Below are 18,191 nucleotides of genomic sequence, written 5' to 3' on the forward strand. Positions count from 1 at the left end.
CTGCTCCCCTGCTGGCCCAATTGCCCCTAATTGCCCTCCCCTGATGGCCTGGTCACCCCCAACTGCCCTCCCCTACAGGCCAGGTCGCCCCTAACTGCTCTCCACTGCAGGCCTGGTTCCCCCAAACTGCCCTCCCCTGCCAGCCCGTTCACCCCTAACTGCCCTCCCCTGCCAGCCCATTCACCCCTAACTGCCCTCCCCTGCAGGCCTGGTCACCCCTAACTGCTCTCTCCTGCAGGCCTGGTTCCCCCCAACTGCCCTCCCCTGCAAGTCTGGTTCCCCCCCCTCAACTGCCCTTCCCTGCAGGCCTGGGTCCTCCCCAGCTGTCCTCCCCTGCAGGCCTGGTCACCCCCAACTGTCCTCCCCTGCTGGCCATCTTGTGGTGGCCATCTTATGTCCACATGGGGCGGCCATCCTTGACCACATGGGAGCGGCCATCTTGTGTGTTGGAGTGATGGTCAATTTGCATATTACCTCTTTATTATATAGGATAAGAAAACAAAACCCTTCCATTTATTAAGAGCTTATATTACAGCAGTTGTAATAAATGTGGTATAGATTATTTCCAACCTTCAGAGAAACTGGGCTTCTTTCTTAGGTGTTATACTATTCTGCAATGTGAAACAATGTGAGAGGAAGATTATGTTATATGCCTAGCATCTAACAGGTGGAGAACTGGTATTTGAATTCAGTACAAATAGTAAACATATGATTTGTATTATAATAGGAACTGTGGAAATAGCCACATAATAGTTTATTGTACACTACAAACAGGCACTAACACTATGGTATGAGAAGTATAAACCAGGGGAAAATGGAAGGTGGGTGCTATGAGAACCTAGGAAAGCACCTATAATCTGGAGTAGTGATGGGGAGAGATTGGTGCTCAGTGAAGAGATTATTTTCACTAAAGTAATATAAGTAAATGTCTTAAAGCAAATGCTCATCTTCTTCGTGCTGTGGACTGTTGGTTTGGCTATTTTCAATATTCTCTTAGCTTCTCAAATATAATACCCACCTCTCCAAATTTGCTTTATTGTCAGTAAATAGCACTACCTTCTTCATTGAGAATGTAAGGCATCATAAAACAAAACAAAATAAAACCCCCCTGAATCCTGCTAAAACTTAAATGAAAGGCCAGTCCCTGGACTTCAGGCTCACCCACCATATTGGCTTTTTTTCCCACCAGCATTTAAAAATACTCAAGTCTTTCCTTCTAAAACAATATGCCACACACCCTCCCCTCACCAATTAAAAACTGTATCTACCTTTAGTAATTACCCTATGAGTTTCCCCTTCTTGGCCAAACTTCTTACAGTTGTACGTACTTGATGTCTATACTAGCTGACTCCAATACTCAAATCACCACTTTCTCAAAAGTTACTTTCCTCATTAATCTGCTCCCATAGCACCCTCTACTTGTCCTTTGGCACTTCTATTACATCAACTAGAGGCCCAGTGCATGAAAATTCGTGCACTTGGGGGGGGGGGGTCCCTCAGCCTGACCCTCTCACAGTCCGGGAGCCCTCAGGGATATCCTACTGGTGGCAGTCTGGCCTCCCTCTGCGGGAGGCAACCAGGCCGATCAGGGGAAGGCACCACCCCCATCACCCCGCTGCTGCTGTCACTGCTGGCCACCGTGGCTGCCAGCCCTCTTCGGCCCTCGCAGCTGCTGTGGCTTTGTCTGGAAGGACTTCGGGAAGACATCAGTCTATCTGGTCGAATTAGCATATTACCCTTTTATTAGTACAGATAAGTACTTAATAAAAGATTGTTGTTCCCACTAGACTCCAAGCTCCATTATAGCAGGGTCTGGGTCTGTACCCAGAATCTTTAGCACATAGGTACTCACCAGTATAAGTCTGGATGAAATGACCTATTATACAGTGGCTCCTTTAATCCTAACTTAACTATTGTCTTTTGGACTATTCGTTCCTCCTCAAACATTCTACTCACCATTCTTTTTTTCATCCCTTCAATAAATATTTGTGATTGTGAACCATGTACTAGGCATTATTTCAGATACCAGGGAGATATCCACAAATAAGACACGAGTTCTTAAGGAAAGTACATTGTAGTGAGGAAGATAGACATAAAATAATGAGATGATATTATTAAATGTCAAAAGAGAGTCATGTGATGAACGTGTGCTAACTCAATAAGATGGTAAGGGGAGCCTTTCCGAGAGGTGACATTTTAGCTGATTCCTGAATGACAGTAAACAACCAATCATATGAAGATGTGGGGAAAGAGGATTCTCCATAGAAAGAGCAGTAAAGCCGGTCCCTAGGTTTTCTTCTCACTCTGAAGACTTCCTGAGCATCACATCTGTGTCCTTACCACTTACCACACACAACCAGATAACTCTAAATCTCCACTCTAGCTATAACTTTGGAGAGCTGGAGACCCAAATTCCAAGATGCCTAGTCAATGATTTCACTTGGACATTACACAAATGATTTCACTTGGACATTACAAGGGGCCATAAATTCAGTGTAACCCAAAGTGAAAACCTCTCTCATCCAAGCCATGCTCCTTTCCGTGTTATTCTAAGTAAACGGTATCTATACTATAAGCCATCCAGCTACGAAAGCTAGAAATCAAGTTATCTTGGTTTCCTTCATTCATCTCTTACAATCCAATATATGAGCAATTCTATTAATTAAATTTCCAAAAGATACTTCAAATTTGTCCACTTCTTCCATTCTCGTAGCACTATTTGTTAGTCTGACACCACCATCTTCATTAGGATTACTGAAACCTCAGATTGGCGTCTCTGTTCTAGTCTTGACCCCCTAAAATCCATTTGCCACATTTCAAGTTATGCCTAAACCTCTTCAGTTACACCCCAGCAGCCTTACCACATCTTAGAAACCCCTTCCTGGAATGACTCTTGCCTTGAGGAATGATCCTCAAGTTCTATGTGGGTAGCACAAAACACACAATTAAATAGCTGTTGGCTGACTAAAAATAGCTCTCCAGCAACATGTCTTGCTGTCTTTTGCCTCTTGGTTTTTGCACTAAATTATTCCCTTGGCCCAGAATTTTATTCCTTTTTTTAAAAAATTTCATATAGCTATGTCATAATCATCTCTCAATTATCAACCAAGATGACATTATGTTTGGATATGCTTCTTTTTTAGAAACCTCTTTCTTTGTAGGCTATTTTTAAAGCAGTTTTAAGTTCATAGCAAACTTGAGCAGAAGATAGATTTCTCAGATACTACCTCAGCCCACAAAACCTCCCCCCACAAGTTATCACCACCTACCATTTGTTAGAAATGATGAACCTACATTAATACAGCATTATCACTGAAAGTCCATGCTTTACATTAGGGTTCATTCTTGGTACTGTATATTCTACGGGTTTAGACAAATGTGTGACATGTATCCACTATTATAGCATCATATGGAGTAGGTTCACTGCTCTAAAAATCCTCTCCACTCTGTCTCCCTCCAACCCCTAGTGACCACTGATCTATTATTGTCTCCACACTTTTGCTTTTGCAGAATGTCATATAGTTCAAATCATACAGTATATTAGCCTTTTCAAATTGGCTTCTTTCATTTAGTAATATGCAATTAAGTTTCTTCTATGTCTTTCTATGGCTTGAAAACTCATTTCTTTTTAGAACTAAATAATAAATATTCCATTTTCTGGATGTATCATACAAATGAATGGGTATTTATTTATCTATTAATTACTGAAGTGCATCTTGACATCTAAGTTTTGGCAATTATGAACAAAGTGAATATAAACATCTGCATGCAGGTTTTTATGTGGACTTAAGTTTTTAACTTCTTTGGACTGTACAGTAAGAGTATATTTACTTTTGTAAGAAACCGCCAGCCTGTCTTTCAAAGTGGCTGTATATTTTGCATTCCCACCAGCAACAAATGAAAGTACAGTTGTTCTACATCCTTACCAGCATTTGGTGTTGTCAAGTGTTCTGGATTTTGGACATTCTAATAAGTATATAGTGGTATCTAATTGTTGTTTTAATTAGCACTTTCCTGATGATATGTAGAGCATTTTCTCATAAGTTTATTTTCCATCTGTGTATCTTCTTTGGTGAGGTATCTGTTAGGTCTTTGGCCCATTTTTAAATCAGATGGTTTGTATTCTTATTGTTGAATTTTAAGACTTCATATTATATTTTAAGATAATAGCGCTTCATCAGATATATCTTGTGGAAATATTTTCTCAGTCTTTGGTTTGCCTTCTCATTCTCTTGACACCCTCTTTCATAAAGCAAAAGTTTTACATTTTAATGAAGTCCAGTTTAGCACTTTTTTTCTTTCATGGCTCATACGTTTGGTATTGTACCTAAAAAGTCATCACCATACCCTAGGTCATGGAGATTTTCTCCTATGTTATCTTCTAGGATTTTATAGTTTTCATTTCATATTTATGCCTATGTTCCTCTTTCTGTTAATTTTTGTGCTGTTATAAAATCCATGTCTAGATTTTTCACATGTGGATGGATGTCTAGTTGTTACAGCATCATTTGTCAAAAAGACTATCATATTACACCCTGATAACACAGCCATTTGGATAATGCGTTCTTCTAGACGAGATGAAGTGCCCTACCTTAGGTTTGCGTTAATACCTACACAACCCCAATCATAGCACCCTTACATTATTGTGTGTGCCAGTTCAATGTTTGTCTTGTTCACTTTTCTATTCCCAGCTCTTATAATAGTGATTGTACTGTAAGAGGTGCTGAATAGACATTTGCTGTACTAATGTATACATGATCTGTATATTTATAGCTAGTCATGTTTCAATTATTGTTCCAAAATCATCTTTATTGGAGGAAAAATTTGTATGAAAATAGAAGCACACTCTAGAATGGCCCAAAAATATTATGGTGAGCATTTTGAAGGTTTTCATGGATTTAAATTTAAACAAAATTAAACTATTTTCTGTAATTCCAACTTATTTCCTAAAATAAAACAAAGTAAACCCCAAATGCTACCACTGAGCAATAAAACAGCATCAAAAGCTAAAAACCTCTGATAATAGCAAATTCTCCATTCTCTTTTTGTCTAAGTCAATATTATAATCTTAAGTGTTAAAGGTTCAATTCTGTTAACTCTTCAGAGTTACTGATGACAAAATAATTTTTGTTTTTTACTTCACAGTTGAAAGAAACTAGCAAAATGAGCATAAATGTGAATTGAGAGTTTCTGTAACTGATATGACAATGAGTAAGTAGCTTGTGAAAATTTTTTTTCTAGTTTTCATCACCTGATGATGGGTAATAATTATTATCAATTCTTACAATAATAAAGTTTTATAAGAACTAAGTGTGTTGTTATATAAAATTATTTATGTTATTCAAAAAAGCTAATATTTTGTTGCATCTTTGCTTTGCAGTGAGTAAAGTATTTATTTAAATTTTTAGTTACATTATTATGACTAAAAATAATTCAAACATGGAATATCTAAATGAGAGATATTCATTAAGATTCACTGTTATAACAACAGAGGCTATTTTTTAGACTATGAAACTTGATTAAAAAAAGCAATAATACTAAACTTACTTAAGTTACTTTAAAAATGGATTTCTATACCATACATAAACTAATTTTCAAGGAATATGTTATAAAATATTATTTCATAATACCACTCGTTTGATAAAAATTTATATATAGTAAGCATTATTTATCAATTTAATTTAATTTGGTTTGAAATACAAATAAATAGATTATGCCAAATATGCAGTCATTACTTCCCAAAGATTATACTATATCATAGAAGAAACTCAAGTTGCAAAGGATGCAGGTCTTTAGCTGATAGAAGCTGTACATGTCAAAATGATGACAGTTACATTTGTCTTAATGTACACACTGCCAGTAAAGTTTTAGGAAAATCATAGTGAACAACTGTTTATAATAAAGAGAAAATACAATAACAGGCTCAAACATAATTTTACTTATGGCATCATTTTAATAATGTATATATAAATTCCTAACCAGACTGTTAGACTTCCTATATGTAACATCCTTCACATTTTCAGCTGGAGACCAGAGAGCACAGCATGTTCCGATAAAACTGTTTCACATGAGCTGAGACAGGCGGAGAGTCCACATGGGGCATAACCCTGGAACCAGACGGAGTGCCAGATGGGACTGCAGACGGGGTTCACTGAATCCATGTAAAACAACGTTACTGCTTAGTGAGATGTGGCTCCAATCTCACAAAAAACCTTCTAAAGCTTGTCCCTTTATTTCAGACATGCTCATGCCTGAATAAATATTTTCAACATTTTAAATTTTGTTCCTTCAAAGTTTCTTTGGTAAATTACTTAATTAAAACATTTTCTTACACATTTTTTGACCAGATGGCAGGAAAAATCAGTTGCCCAGTGGGATACAATGTGCAGTGGAATAAAAATTGTAAAATTAATTACCTTCCTTCGTTGATGAGTTCAATAAAAGCAAGTCCTGCATTCTTCTGAATAGAATTTTGCCATTCCTAAAAGGAGAAACCAAACCAGTGTCATAAAAATGAGTATGTAAAGCAAAGTAGCATCTTGTTTAAGGATCATGTTGGTGCTGTTAAAATAACTTCCATGTGATGATATTTCTAAAACTTTAAAAAAATTAACAAATGTTACTGTGCTACTCAGTTTAAAAGGTGCTATCGAATTCCCACTAAATTTCAGGCTTGATGCCCACTGAAATAGAAAGTGAGGTCATAGGTACAGATCACAAATTCTCAGCACAAAGTGTCCTTCCTTCCAAAAGAGACCAAATGCCTAGTGGTTATATAAGGGTTAGAAATATTAGAATAGAAATTTTAGTCCCTGATATAGAAAATTTTCAATGAGGTTATAAAATGAAAATTAGAAATATAAACAACATATTTAGATTAATTTGAAAATGAAATGTTATAGTTATGTATGTAGTCCAAATGACTGAAAAGCATATAAAATGTATATAAATTATTTTAATAGTAAATAAATTCTTTTAAAACTTATAAAAATAAATATTTAATATTAAAACTATATCCAAATGTTATACTCTTCCTATGACATATTTAGAATATGCTTTAAATAATTTTTGGTTATTGGTTTATCCCAGTAATTTTAATTTTGGGAGTCTTTTTTAAATATAGCTGGTAAATTATAATTTTTGGATTAAAATTATATCCACTTCAATAGTACTATAAGTAATTACTTCCCTAGTACATTTTATATATAAAAAAGTCCTTATTGGTCACTTATGTCAGTCATCTATAGACTTTTTTTTCTCTGTGAGTTAACAATTAAAGCGCTGGCCTCACATACCTTAAGACTCAGTGATGGCAAACCTATGACACGCGTGTCAGTAGCCATTTCTGATGTGGTCCCCAAAAGTAGGTGTTTGGTATGTAAATATTCTCTATTCTAAGTAAATTTATGAAGAATTATAGAAGAACAACCCACTAAACCACATTTCCCCAAGAGAGAATCAACAACTCGGGAAGAGTGATGTGGTAGCCTGGGGTCAGTAATTATTTTATAAAGAAAAAAAGAGACCTAAATGATGTCATTTTTAGCAAAGTGTTTTAGCTTCAACCTTTAACTAAAGTTTATCAAAATGATAAGATTGTTATTGTATTTTACAGAGCTTACTAAAATCTTTCAAATAATTTCTGTTGAAAAATTATAGGAAACTTTTTCCTACATTTTAACAAAATTACTTATTACCACCCTAGCCAGTTTGGCTCAGTGGATAGAGCATTGGCCTGCAAACTGAAAGGTCCCAGGTTCGATTGCAGTCAAGGGCACATGCCCAGGTTGTGGGCTCGATCCCCAGTGGGGGACTTGCAGGAGGCAGCTGATCCACGATTCTCTCTCATCATGGATGTTTCTATCTCTCTCTCCCTCTTCCTTCCTCTCTGAAATCAATAAAAATATATCTAAAAAAATGGCTTACTACTGTCCTCTTAAATATTTTACATATTACCATTATATAGCCTATAATTACTGCAAAAAAATAAACCACAATGTGCCATTTTATCAGGAATACTTGACATTTACTGTGATATTAACTTAAAGAAAGAATTGATTTTTACATAACAAGAGTCATGTCACTCAGAAGAGTAGATTCTTGCAGACAATTTCTTATAGACAGTTTTCTTTATGATGCTGTTTGTACATCAAGGCTCTTTATCAGTATAAACTTCTAATATGAATAGAATTTTTAAAGAGGATATTTCACAATGTGCATTCAGGTATTACATATGCACCCCAAATTATACTGTCTAAAAGATCACAGAATAAAATGTTTTTTAAAACTCTGTTCAGATCAAACAAAACATATGTGTAAGGCACTGTCAGTCCATGAGATGCTTATCTGCAATATTTTATGAGGAACTAGAGGCCCAGTGCACAAATTCATGCACCAGTGGGGTCCCTCGGCCTGGCCTGCGGGATCGGGATGAAACCGGCTCTCTGACATCTCCTGAGAGGTCCTGGATTGTGAGAGGGCACAGGCCAGGCCGAGGGACCCCACCAGAGGACGAAGGGTGGGGAAGAATATAGAGGTTGGCCAGCCAGGGAGGGTTCAAGGGAGGACTCTAGGGCGTATCCAGCCCTTCTCACTCAGTCCTGATGGGCTGGAGCCCAGCAGCAAGCTAACCTACCGGTCGGAGTGTCTACCAGCAGCAAGCTAACCTACCGGTCGGAGTGTCTACCCCCTGGTAGCCAGTTCACCTCATAGCAAATGGTCAACCGGTCGACTGTCTGCTCCCGGTGGTCAGTGCACATTGTAGTGAGCGGTTAAGCGGCCTTAGCATATCATTAGCATATGACCCTTTGCTTGATTGAATGGACGACCAGACGACTGGGCACTTAGCATATTAGGCTTCTATTATATAGAATAGTAGAAATAAATCTGAGCTAAGCTGAAGATATTAGAGCTTATAGGATGAAAAAGCCAATGAAAGTATATGACTGCAACACTACATCCAAGAAATTAGTGTTTTAGAAAAGTAATTTGTCATTTCTGAGTGAGGGGAAATAGTAGGGAGTTGTTTTATAGGCCCTTTCAGAAGACAGACAATAAACTCCAATTATGAACTGGGAAATGAAAATTAAGAGATATCACAAAGAAGAGATGCCAGGACTAAATGAGAAATTAGATTTAAGGGCTAAAGTAGAAGAGTGAGTCAAATAAGATTATTAAGTTTTTAACATGAATGACAGAGGGAATAGTAATATTCTTATGAACATACTAAAGAATGGTACACATTTGGGAAAAATTGTAAGTTTGTCTTCAGTTTATATTTGTTGAATTTAGAATGATGATGGCATATAAAAAAGGAATGAAGAATTCTTTAGATAGAAATAATGACTAAGGCACAGAATTAGGCAAGTCTCCAAAGAAGAATAAACAGAAAGAAGATAAAAAAATTTAGGCTGATTCTTGGGAACCATTCACATTTTTAAGATGGAAAAAAGGAGCAGTTGAATGGGACAAGAAAAGATCTTCCAGAATTTAAGAAGAAAAGAAAAATACTATAATATTATTCAAAATACAATAATCCACTATATACATTGGCTCAGAGAAAAAGATACAAGACCCTTTAATCATTAATATCATTCTCTTTTTATAATGATTAAAAAGTTAAATTATAATTGAATTTGTAAAATTCACATATAGTAAACCACACACAATAGTAAATATGAAAACAAAACTACAAAAAACAAAACAGATGTCATTCTAAGGAAGGGAAGGAGAAGAAAAGCTCTGGTGCTGGAGCTGGTGCTGGCAAGGCTGGCTCCAGCCCAGAATAGTACTGTTAGAACTGGTCCTAGTTCTGGGCTCACTCTAACGTTGGCACTGATGCCAAATCTGGTGTGAGAATTGGCAATGGAGATGATGCTAGATCTGGAGCTGATACTGGCTCTGGAGCTGGAGTCGATACTAAGTTTGGAGCTGATACAACAGCTCATATTGGAGTTGGCTGTAGCTCTATAGCTGGCTCTAGCTCTATCTCTGGAGCTAGTGCAGAAGCTGGCTTAGCTCCTAAATTCAATCTAGGTCTGGTTCTGGAATTGTTGCAGCTGGTTCTAGTTAATGAAGGAATTACTTCTATCTCTGGAGTTGGCTCTAGTGCTACAGCTGGTTCTAGACCTGGCTCTAGTTCTAGAGCTGGCACTGTCTTTAGTTCTCAAGCCAGAGCAGGTGCCCGAGTTACATGAAGCTCGAGCTCCGGTGAGAGCTGGCTGGCCCTCGCTGTACAGGTGCTGGAGCCTGTGTCTAAGCTACCAATGTCACTTTTCTTTTGAAGTCATTACCTACAGTCCTCCTGGCAACCTGATATGCAAGACAGAGATCAAGACAAGAGTAGAAGAAGGATACAAGGAATAACAACAACAAAAAAATACAACAAGAAAGGAAACCTGAAAAGGAAAGACAGTGAAGAAACAGAAAAATAACACTGTAATTATACAGGTGATATGCAAAGTTACTGCAATTATAAAAAACAAAACTGAAGCTTTAAAAACAACTCCCGGAAAACAGAAAGATAGTAAGATACAACCAAAAGACTATGAGATGCAAGGAAAACAAAAGCGATAAAGAAAAGTAGAGGATGTGCTGCTGAAAGGCCAATACCCACTGATAGCAACTACCCCCCGATTAGGGAAAATGGATGAGAGAAAATTATCAAAGAAATTTCAAATTTTCCCCCGGAATTAAACATATGACATGACATCTCCAGCAAGGCTAATCATCATAAAATTTCAGGACACCAGGGTTAAGGAAAAGGCTAACAGGAAAAACAATTTTAAATAAAGAATCAAGGATTAGAAGGACACTAGACTTCTCAACACCAAAACAAAAAGACAGCAAGAAAGAAAATAATACCTTCAAAATTATTAAAAGCACTAGAGGCCCGGTGCACTGGGGGGTGGGGAGGGGTGTCCCTCAGCCCAGCCTGCACCCTCTCCAATCTGGGACCAGTCGGGGGATGTCCGACTGCCGGACATCCCTCTCACAATCCAGGACTGCTGGCTCCCAACTGCTTGCCTGCCTGCCAGCCTGATCACCCCCTAACCACTCCCCTGCCAGCCTGCTTGACACCTAACTGCTCCCCTGCTGGCCCGATCACGCCCAACTGCCCTCCCCTGCTGGCCCGATCACCCCCAATTGCCCTCCCCTACAGGCCTGGTTGCCCCCAACTGCCCTCCCCTGCAGGCCTGATTGCCCCCAACTGCCCTCCCCTGCAGGCCTGGTTCCTTCAACTGCCCTCCCCTGCAGGCTTTGTCCCCCTGAACTGCCCTCCCCCGCAGGCATGGTACCCCCAACTGCCCTCCCCTGCAGGCCTGTTCCCCCCCAACTGCCCTCCCATGCTGGCCCGGTCACCACTAAGTGCCCTCCCTTGCCAGCCTGGTCGCCCCTAACTGCCCTCCTCTGCCGGCCAGGTCACCCCTAACTGCCCTCCCCTGCAGGCCTGGTCCCTCCCAACTGCCCTCCCCTGCAGGCCTGGTCTCTCCCAACTGCCCTCCCCTGCTGGCCTGATCACCCACAACTGCCCTCCCCTGCTGGCCATCTTGTGGTGGCCATCTTGTGTTCACATGGGGTGGCCATCTTTGACCCCATGGGGGCGGCCATCTTGTGTCTTGGGGTGATGGTCAATTTGCATATTATCTCTTTATTATATAGGATACTGATTAATAATATGGGAAAGAGTTAAAAGAGTATATTTCTTTTAACTCTTTCCCATGTTAGAGTAGCCGCCTCAACTAAATGTGCCTCAGGGGTGAAGTAGGGTTCTGATTTTTGTTTTGCTTTGTTATGTCTTTAAACTATCTACACAAATTTTAAAATTATTTCAAAATTAAACTTTTTCTTTTGTAATAGTGTAACAAAAGTATTACAAAATAACAGTTTCTTTAAAGAACCAGGAGACTTATATGGCATGCAGACTAATAGACTGTCAAGAAGGAAATAGTTGCCCTAACTGGTTTGGCTCAGTGGATAGAGCATCAGCCTGCAGACTGAAAGGTCCCAGGTTCAATTCCGGTCAAGGGTATGTACCTTGGTTGTGGGCACATCTCCAATGGGGGATGTGCAGGAGGCAGCTGATTGATGTTTCTCTCTCATTGATGTTTCTAACTCTCTATCCCTCTCCCTTCCTCTCTGTAAAAAATCAATAAAATATATTTTAAAAAAAGAAGGAAATAGTTAATTTTATCAGATTACAGAGAAGTTTTGAATATGGAAGACTTATCAAAAATTACATGTGGAAATTTATTATTGCAATGCATGTATTTTTTCCTCCAGAATTGATTTTTATGGATTAGCAGGCAATATAATTCTTTAATTTGTTCGATGAGAATGCCACTGACAGGCTTTGTATTTGAGTTAACTATCCTCCTCAAAGGCCTGAAGTTAGAGTTGCTATTTTCTCGAAGCTTCCTACCTTAAAAAGAGGGCTGAGGTCTTCTTGCCCAAGAGAAATTTCCTGAATCTTTCTGTGCTGGTGGGACTGTGTCCTTTTTCATTTTATTCTCTAAATTTTGCAGATTAGGCATTAGAAACCTATCATTACTTTTGCTTGTATATTGTTACATGGTTAATTTTTCCACGTGTGAAAAATGTTAGGTATGATGAGGACGCAGGAGAGGTCCTGGGATTTGGTAGCTAGAATTCAGTAGATGAAAGTCTGATTGAACTGGGTTGATGAATGAAAGGTAATTAAAGCAAAGAGTATAGTAGCTAGAAATATACTCTTTCAAAAAATTTTGCAGTTAAAGCTAAGAAAAAATTTGGTAGGAGTTTGAAAGATAGCTTCTTGTTTTTATGATGAAGAGAAAAATGTGGTTTTATATCCTATATGCTATTATAATTTTCATTGTTACCACCTGCTGAAACTAAGCCATATAAGTAATACTCAATAAATATTATTAATGACTTATTGGGTAAGCTGCATTCACATGCAATTCCCCATTGTTATTATTAGAGACTAGAGGCTCAGTGCATGAATTCGTGCACCACTTGGCGTGGCCTGCGGGATCAGGCCGAAACCGGCTCTCCAACATCCCCCGAGGGGTCCCAAATTGCGAGGGTACAACCAGGCCTAGGGACCCCACTGGTGCACGATCGGGGCTGGGGAGGGGCGTGGGAGGTTGGCCAGCCGGGGAGGGACTGCAGGAGGGCTCCAGGGCATGTCCAGGCCCTCTCACTCAGTCCCAATGGGCCAGAGCCCAGCAGCAAACTAACCTACTGGTCGGAGCGTCTGCCCCCTGGTGGTCAGTGCACATCATAGCGACTGGTCGAATGTCTGCTCCCTGGTGGTCAGTGCACGTCACTGTGAGCAGTTGAGCAGCCTTAGCATATCATTAGCATATTATACTTTGATTGGTGAAATGGATGACCAGACGACTGGACACTTAGCATATTAGGCTTTTATTATATAGGATATAAAGCTATGTGACAGGTAATGTAATCTTTTAAAATATATAAAACCCATGGACACAGACAATAGTGGGCTAGGGAGGGGATGGGAGTGGGAAGGAGGAGGTCAATAGGGAAAAAGTGGGGGACATCTGTAATACCATAAAAATGAAGATAATTTTTTTAAAATGTCCCTGTCCCTGTTAAGAATGCTCCTAACTAACCTAACACAGAGTTTCTTCTGTGAAAGCACAGACCAAGTGGGTTCTTTTTCTGTGAAGACATGAAAAAGCAATGCTGATTACAAAAACTCTCTCTCTCTCCTCTTTCTTTCCCTCTCTCTTTCTGTCTCAGACATTTTCTGTTCTTCTCCAAACCTTTACAGGAAATTTAAGAAGCTGCCTAACTACCTACTTCTTCTGCTACCTCTGATTGTCCCGATCTTCTGTCCTCAGACATGAGTAAATCTCAAATACTTATCTGATACAGGATTTTCAAACAACATACGCTGAAATACCAATTTTCCAATATAGGAGTTCAACACTAATTTGCTTAATGGTATTTTCTCATATGTCTGCAATCTCAGTTTACTCTTTATATGTTTTATGTGCACATAATATGATTAGACTTTAGGTACTGCATCTTTGAACAAAGAGCCGTATTTTACTCATCTGTGATAACTGTAGGGGCAGAAGAAATAGATGATATAATTTTCAGAGACTATACTACAGCATTAAGGCAACAAGACTTTAATTATAGAAGGTTAGTGACACTGTATGAAAAACAAAGAAAAATATCCTTATGTCTAAAATTTAATGAATATTATACTCCCTGGTATAGTTTTTTTCAATTTCTATTACTTATTTACTTGACAAACATAAATATGTTTTCTATGACACAGAAGCCTACTGAGTTATGCATCAATGTGCTATGGTTGGAAGCACAAGACTAGCTCTGCAGGCCTTGACCCAAGGAAGAGCCACAGTGTATTCTACCTAATATCAGAGTGTAATTTAGTTTTGAATGTTTTCTAACGTTTCTCATCAACTATGATAACCAATTTACACAATTTCAACGTGTCAAGGCCATCTCTGTTAAAATATGAACAACTTGTAAGGTCACAAAAATGGTGCCAATTGCCTTTCCTTAAGAAAGAGGTTTGTGAAAGCTTTTGTTTTTGAAATTGTTATAGGAGATATGAAAATCTCAGGCAAGAGATAAACTAATGCCCTGGACAAACTCATACCCCTAGTGTCCAACAGAAAAAAAGCCAAGTAATTTAATTCACGATTATAAGCAATAAAAGAATATAGTTAAATATGAATTTAAAATATAAGAACAAAGAATGTTTGTGCTTATGGTGGGTTGTATGGGTTACAGTTTGTATCAGCCCTTCAACCCCTCCCTGTTACCCGCTGTGTCCCAGGGGGATACTTCAGTAGAGGAGCTGGAGAAGTGAGGATTTAAGCCACACAAGTAGCAATAAAACTATAAATTTTAAACATGAGTTTTCACCAGCTGTTTTCTGAGAGTTAGCATAAGACATTTACTTAAGTCTTTAATTATTTTGGTGAATTTTAAAGAAATTTATTTCATATGGCAATAAAGAAAATACAAGTTTATTTCTTTCAACTAATGAAGAAAATTTTAAATGAGAAAGAGAAAAAGGGAGAACAAAATATTCCTCACAAGTATATTTTTCCCCACAGAAAATTGAATGTGTTTTTAAAATCTTGTTTAAAGATTTATGAATGACAGTTGTGAAAGTAGCACAACTTTTGGGGAGCATTTAGATGAAAATCCAATCTCTTTACATCCTTGGTAAAATATGGTACACAGAATTGAGCAGTCAACAAAAATTATTAAGTGCAAAGGAAAAAAGTGGAATGGGAAAAATAGTATCCTATAGGAAAAAAGGGACTAGCACATTCTTCAGTCATCCCAAGCTATAGATTAGTTTTTTATTCCTTATTCCTATGGAAAAGGGCAATACTAAGAGTTCGTGCTGGCTAAGTAAGAAATCTTTAAGTGTGTCAGTGAAATAACTTCAAAACTTTGGAAATGGGAAATAGGATCAAGCTAGAATCATTATTTCTTCAGCACTTAATATTTTGTATTTTTATTAATCAGAGAACATTCCCTCTTAAATATAATTATTTATATTTTGTAGTGATCTACTTATACATATGTCCTCCCAGTAGATCATAAACTCCTTAATAAAAGGAAGGATCTTGTTTTATTTAACTATGTATACCCAGTAAGTAGCAAGTGACTGGCATACTGTATGTTCTCAGTTATTTTTGTTGTTGATTGATTTAATCCTCACAAATCTATGAAATCACTTAAATCTGTGGTTCCCAATTTTGCCTGAACAAAAGAATCAACAGGGGAGTTGTTAAAATGTACTAATTATATCATAAAAATATCTAAGAATAGGGCCCAGGAACCAGTATTATTTTAAAGCTTCCCAAATAATTTTAATGTGAAGATAGTGTTCAAAACCACTGATCTAGGTCATTTCTCCTTCTAGACAAGCCTGCACTCATAAAATCCCAAAGTACCTAAAGCTGGGTAATATAGTTGTCATAAAGTGATATGTATATTTTCCTAAAAATTGTTCAATTAAACTTCCTTTGTAAAATAGTATACTATTGAATTATAATTACATCAAAATTTATGTCATAATTATTAAAATATACACATCTCTAAACTAAGGCCATTCTTAAGATCCTTTGAAACTCTAACATGGTATTTCATTATGATAAATGGTATTTTTGTAAGACTGAACGTGTTAGCTTATAATGAATGTATTAAAATGTGAGTAATGAATTAGGTTAGGCAATGATTATATTCTTTTACACTGAAGCAATTTTGGTTTTGTTTTCTTAAATGCACATCATTGTGATTCTAGGAGTTTCAAAAATAATTTGGGAAAATACTGAAAAGGGAGAAATGTAAAACTTTGTGACAACAAAAGTACAAAGCATAGAGGAGTTTTGAATATTTGTTTGCTGTGGTTCCTCAGGTATAAAGTACCATGAGAATTAACAAATGGGATAGCTACACAGGGAATAAATACTTTAATTACCGTCCTAACTCGCTAACAATTCTCTTAAATGTAGGCTTAGAGAAATTACTTAAAACAATGAAAAGGCATACATGAGAATGTATACAAGGAGAGAAAAATAATTGATTGTCATTTTAATAAAAATAATTGCTTGGCAATGACAGCAAAAAAGTATTATTTTAAAATCTTATCTACAAATCATTCCAGAACGTCTTCTGCCATTTCAGAAAACACACAGACACACACACAAACTCACCCCACTATTAAAGAAAATGAACAGCCATAAGAAAAGATAGGTTACACATAGGCATTGAATTCTTATCTTCACACGGAAACATACTAAACTGGGTTTAAATATCTGCAGAGAACTGCCAAGGCTTTAGACAGTTTTGTCACAATTCTTTAACTCTTCTACATGGATGCATAAAATTTCCTAAAGATGAAGGACTTTTTCAGAGAATTGGATATCAAGTTAAGGATCCTTTGAAATGAAAAACTTTGAAGACAAATAAGTTCCAGAAGGATGACAATGAAATCCCGATGTTCTCTTCACAATCATGTTATGGTAGTTAGACGACCTAGTAGAAATCTCAGATCCAGGATGTAATATCTTTTTTCCCTACAGTTTTTCCTCCTCTATGGCAGCTAATGCACATTCCTCATTCCCTTTTGCTTTGTATAAAATTTTAAAAAAAAACACAATTTAGTATCCTTGGAGACTCAATCCATGTCAAAATTTTTCAAAATATGAAAAGTATTTCAAGGTAAAAATAAAAGGTAAAATTGAGATCTTAAATCTTCTGGAACTCCAGAACTGGTTTTTTACTTCCTGTATCCTAATGTCTACTTATCTTAAACTGTCTCTAAAATAAGTGGATATGTTCTGCAAAATTTTCCATAATGAATGCTCATTTAAACTGGCAAGCTTATAAATTCTGTGCAATAAGTTAGACAAGTTAATAAGTACATGGGCTAAAGCAAAAATATATTATGTAGAAAGAAAAACAGATGAGTAATGCCATATATATATATATATATATATATATATATATATATATATACACAGATATAAAATAAACTAAGAACATATGCAAGTATTCAAAGTATCTTTTCTCATCTTTTTAAAATTTTAAATCTTTATTGTTGAGAGTATTACAGATGCCCTTCATTTTTACTCCCATTGCCTCCTCCACCCAGGCTTTCACCACCCTTTTGTCTGTGTCCATAGGTAATGCATATCTATAATAATAAAAGTGTAATATGCTAATTAGACCGAACAGCTGAACAACCTTCCGGAGGAAGCCTCAGCGGCGAGGGCCAAGGCCCTTGCATGAATTTTGTGCATCAGGCCTCTAGTATGCATATAAGATCTTTCACTAATCTCTTCCCACCCCCACCCCCCATTTCTCTTTCCCTCTGAGATTTGTCAGTCTGTTCCAAGTTTTCATGTCTCTGATTCTATTTTATTCACCAGTTTATTTTGTTCATTAGATTCCTTGTTTATTTTGATTTTTAGATTCAACTGTTGATAGATATGTATATATTGCCATTTTATTGTTTATATTTTTAATCTTTTTTTTTTTCTTCTTCTTCCTGTTCTTAAAGAATACCCTTCAACATTTCATGTAATACTGGTTTGGTGGTGATGAACTCCTTTAGCTTTTCTTATCTGTGAAGCTCTTTATCTGCCCTTCAATTCTGAATTATAGCTTTGCTGGGTAGAGTAATC

At 37.3% G+C, this 18,191-nt stretch overlaps 1 protein-coding gene across 2 annotated transcripts in view; it reads right to left on the minus strand.

Annotated features, from left to right (window-relative positions):
- NBEA (neurobeachin) overlaps nt 1-18,191 on the minus strand; it is an 896,160-nt gene that overhangs the window by 418,035 nt on the left and 459,934 nt on the right. For both annotated transcript variants that reach the window (XM_028135810.2, XM_008158996.3), the window contains exon 36: nt 6,417-6,481. In XM_028135810.2, coding sequence (XP_027991611.2) covers nt 6,417-6,481 — 65 coding nt within the window. The remainder of the gene's footprint in view (nt 1-6,416; nt 6,482-18,191) is intronic.

Source organism: Eptesicus fuscus, chromosome 8 (genome assembly GCF_027574615.1).
Source record: "Eptesicus fuscus isolate TK198812 chromosome 8, DD_ASM_mEF_20220401, whole genome shotgun sequence".
Lineage (NCBI taxonomy): Eukaryota > Metazoa > Chordata > Mammalia > Chiroptera > Vespertilionidae > Eptesicus > Eptesicus fuscus.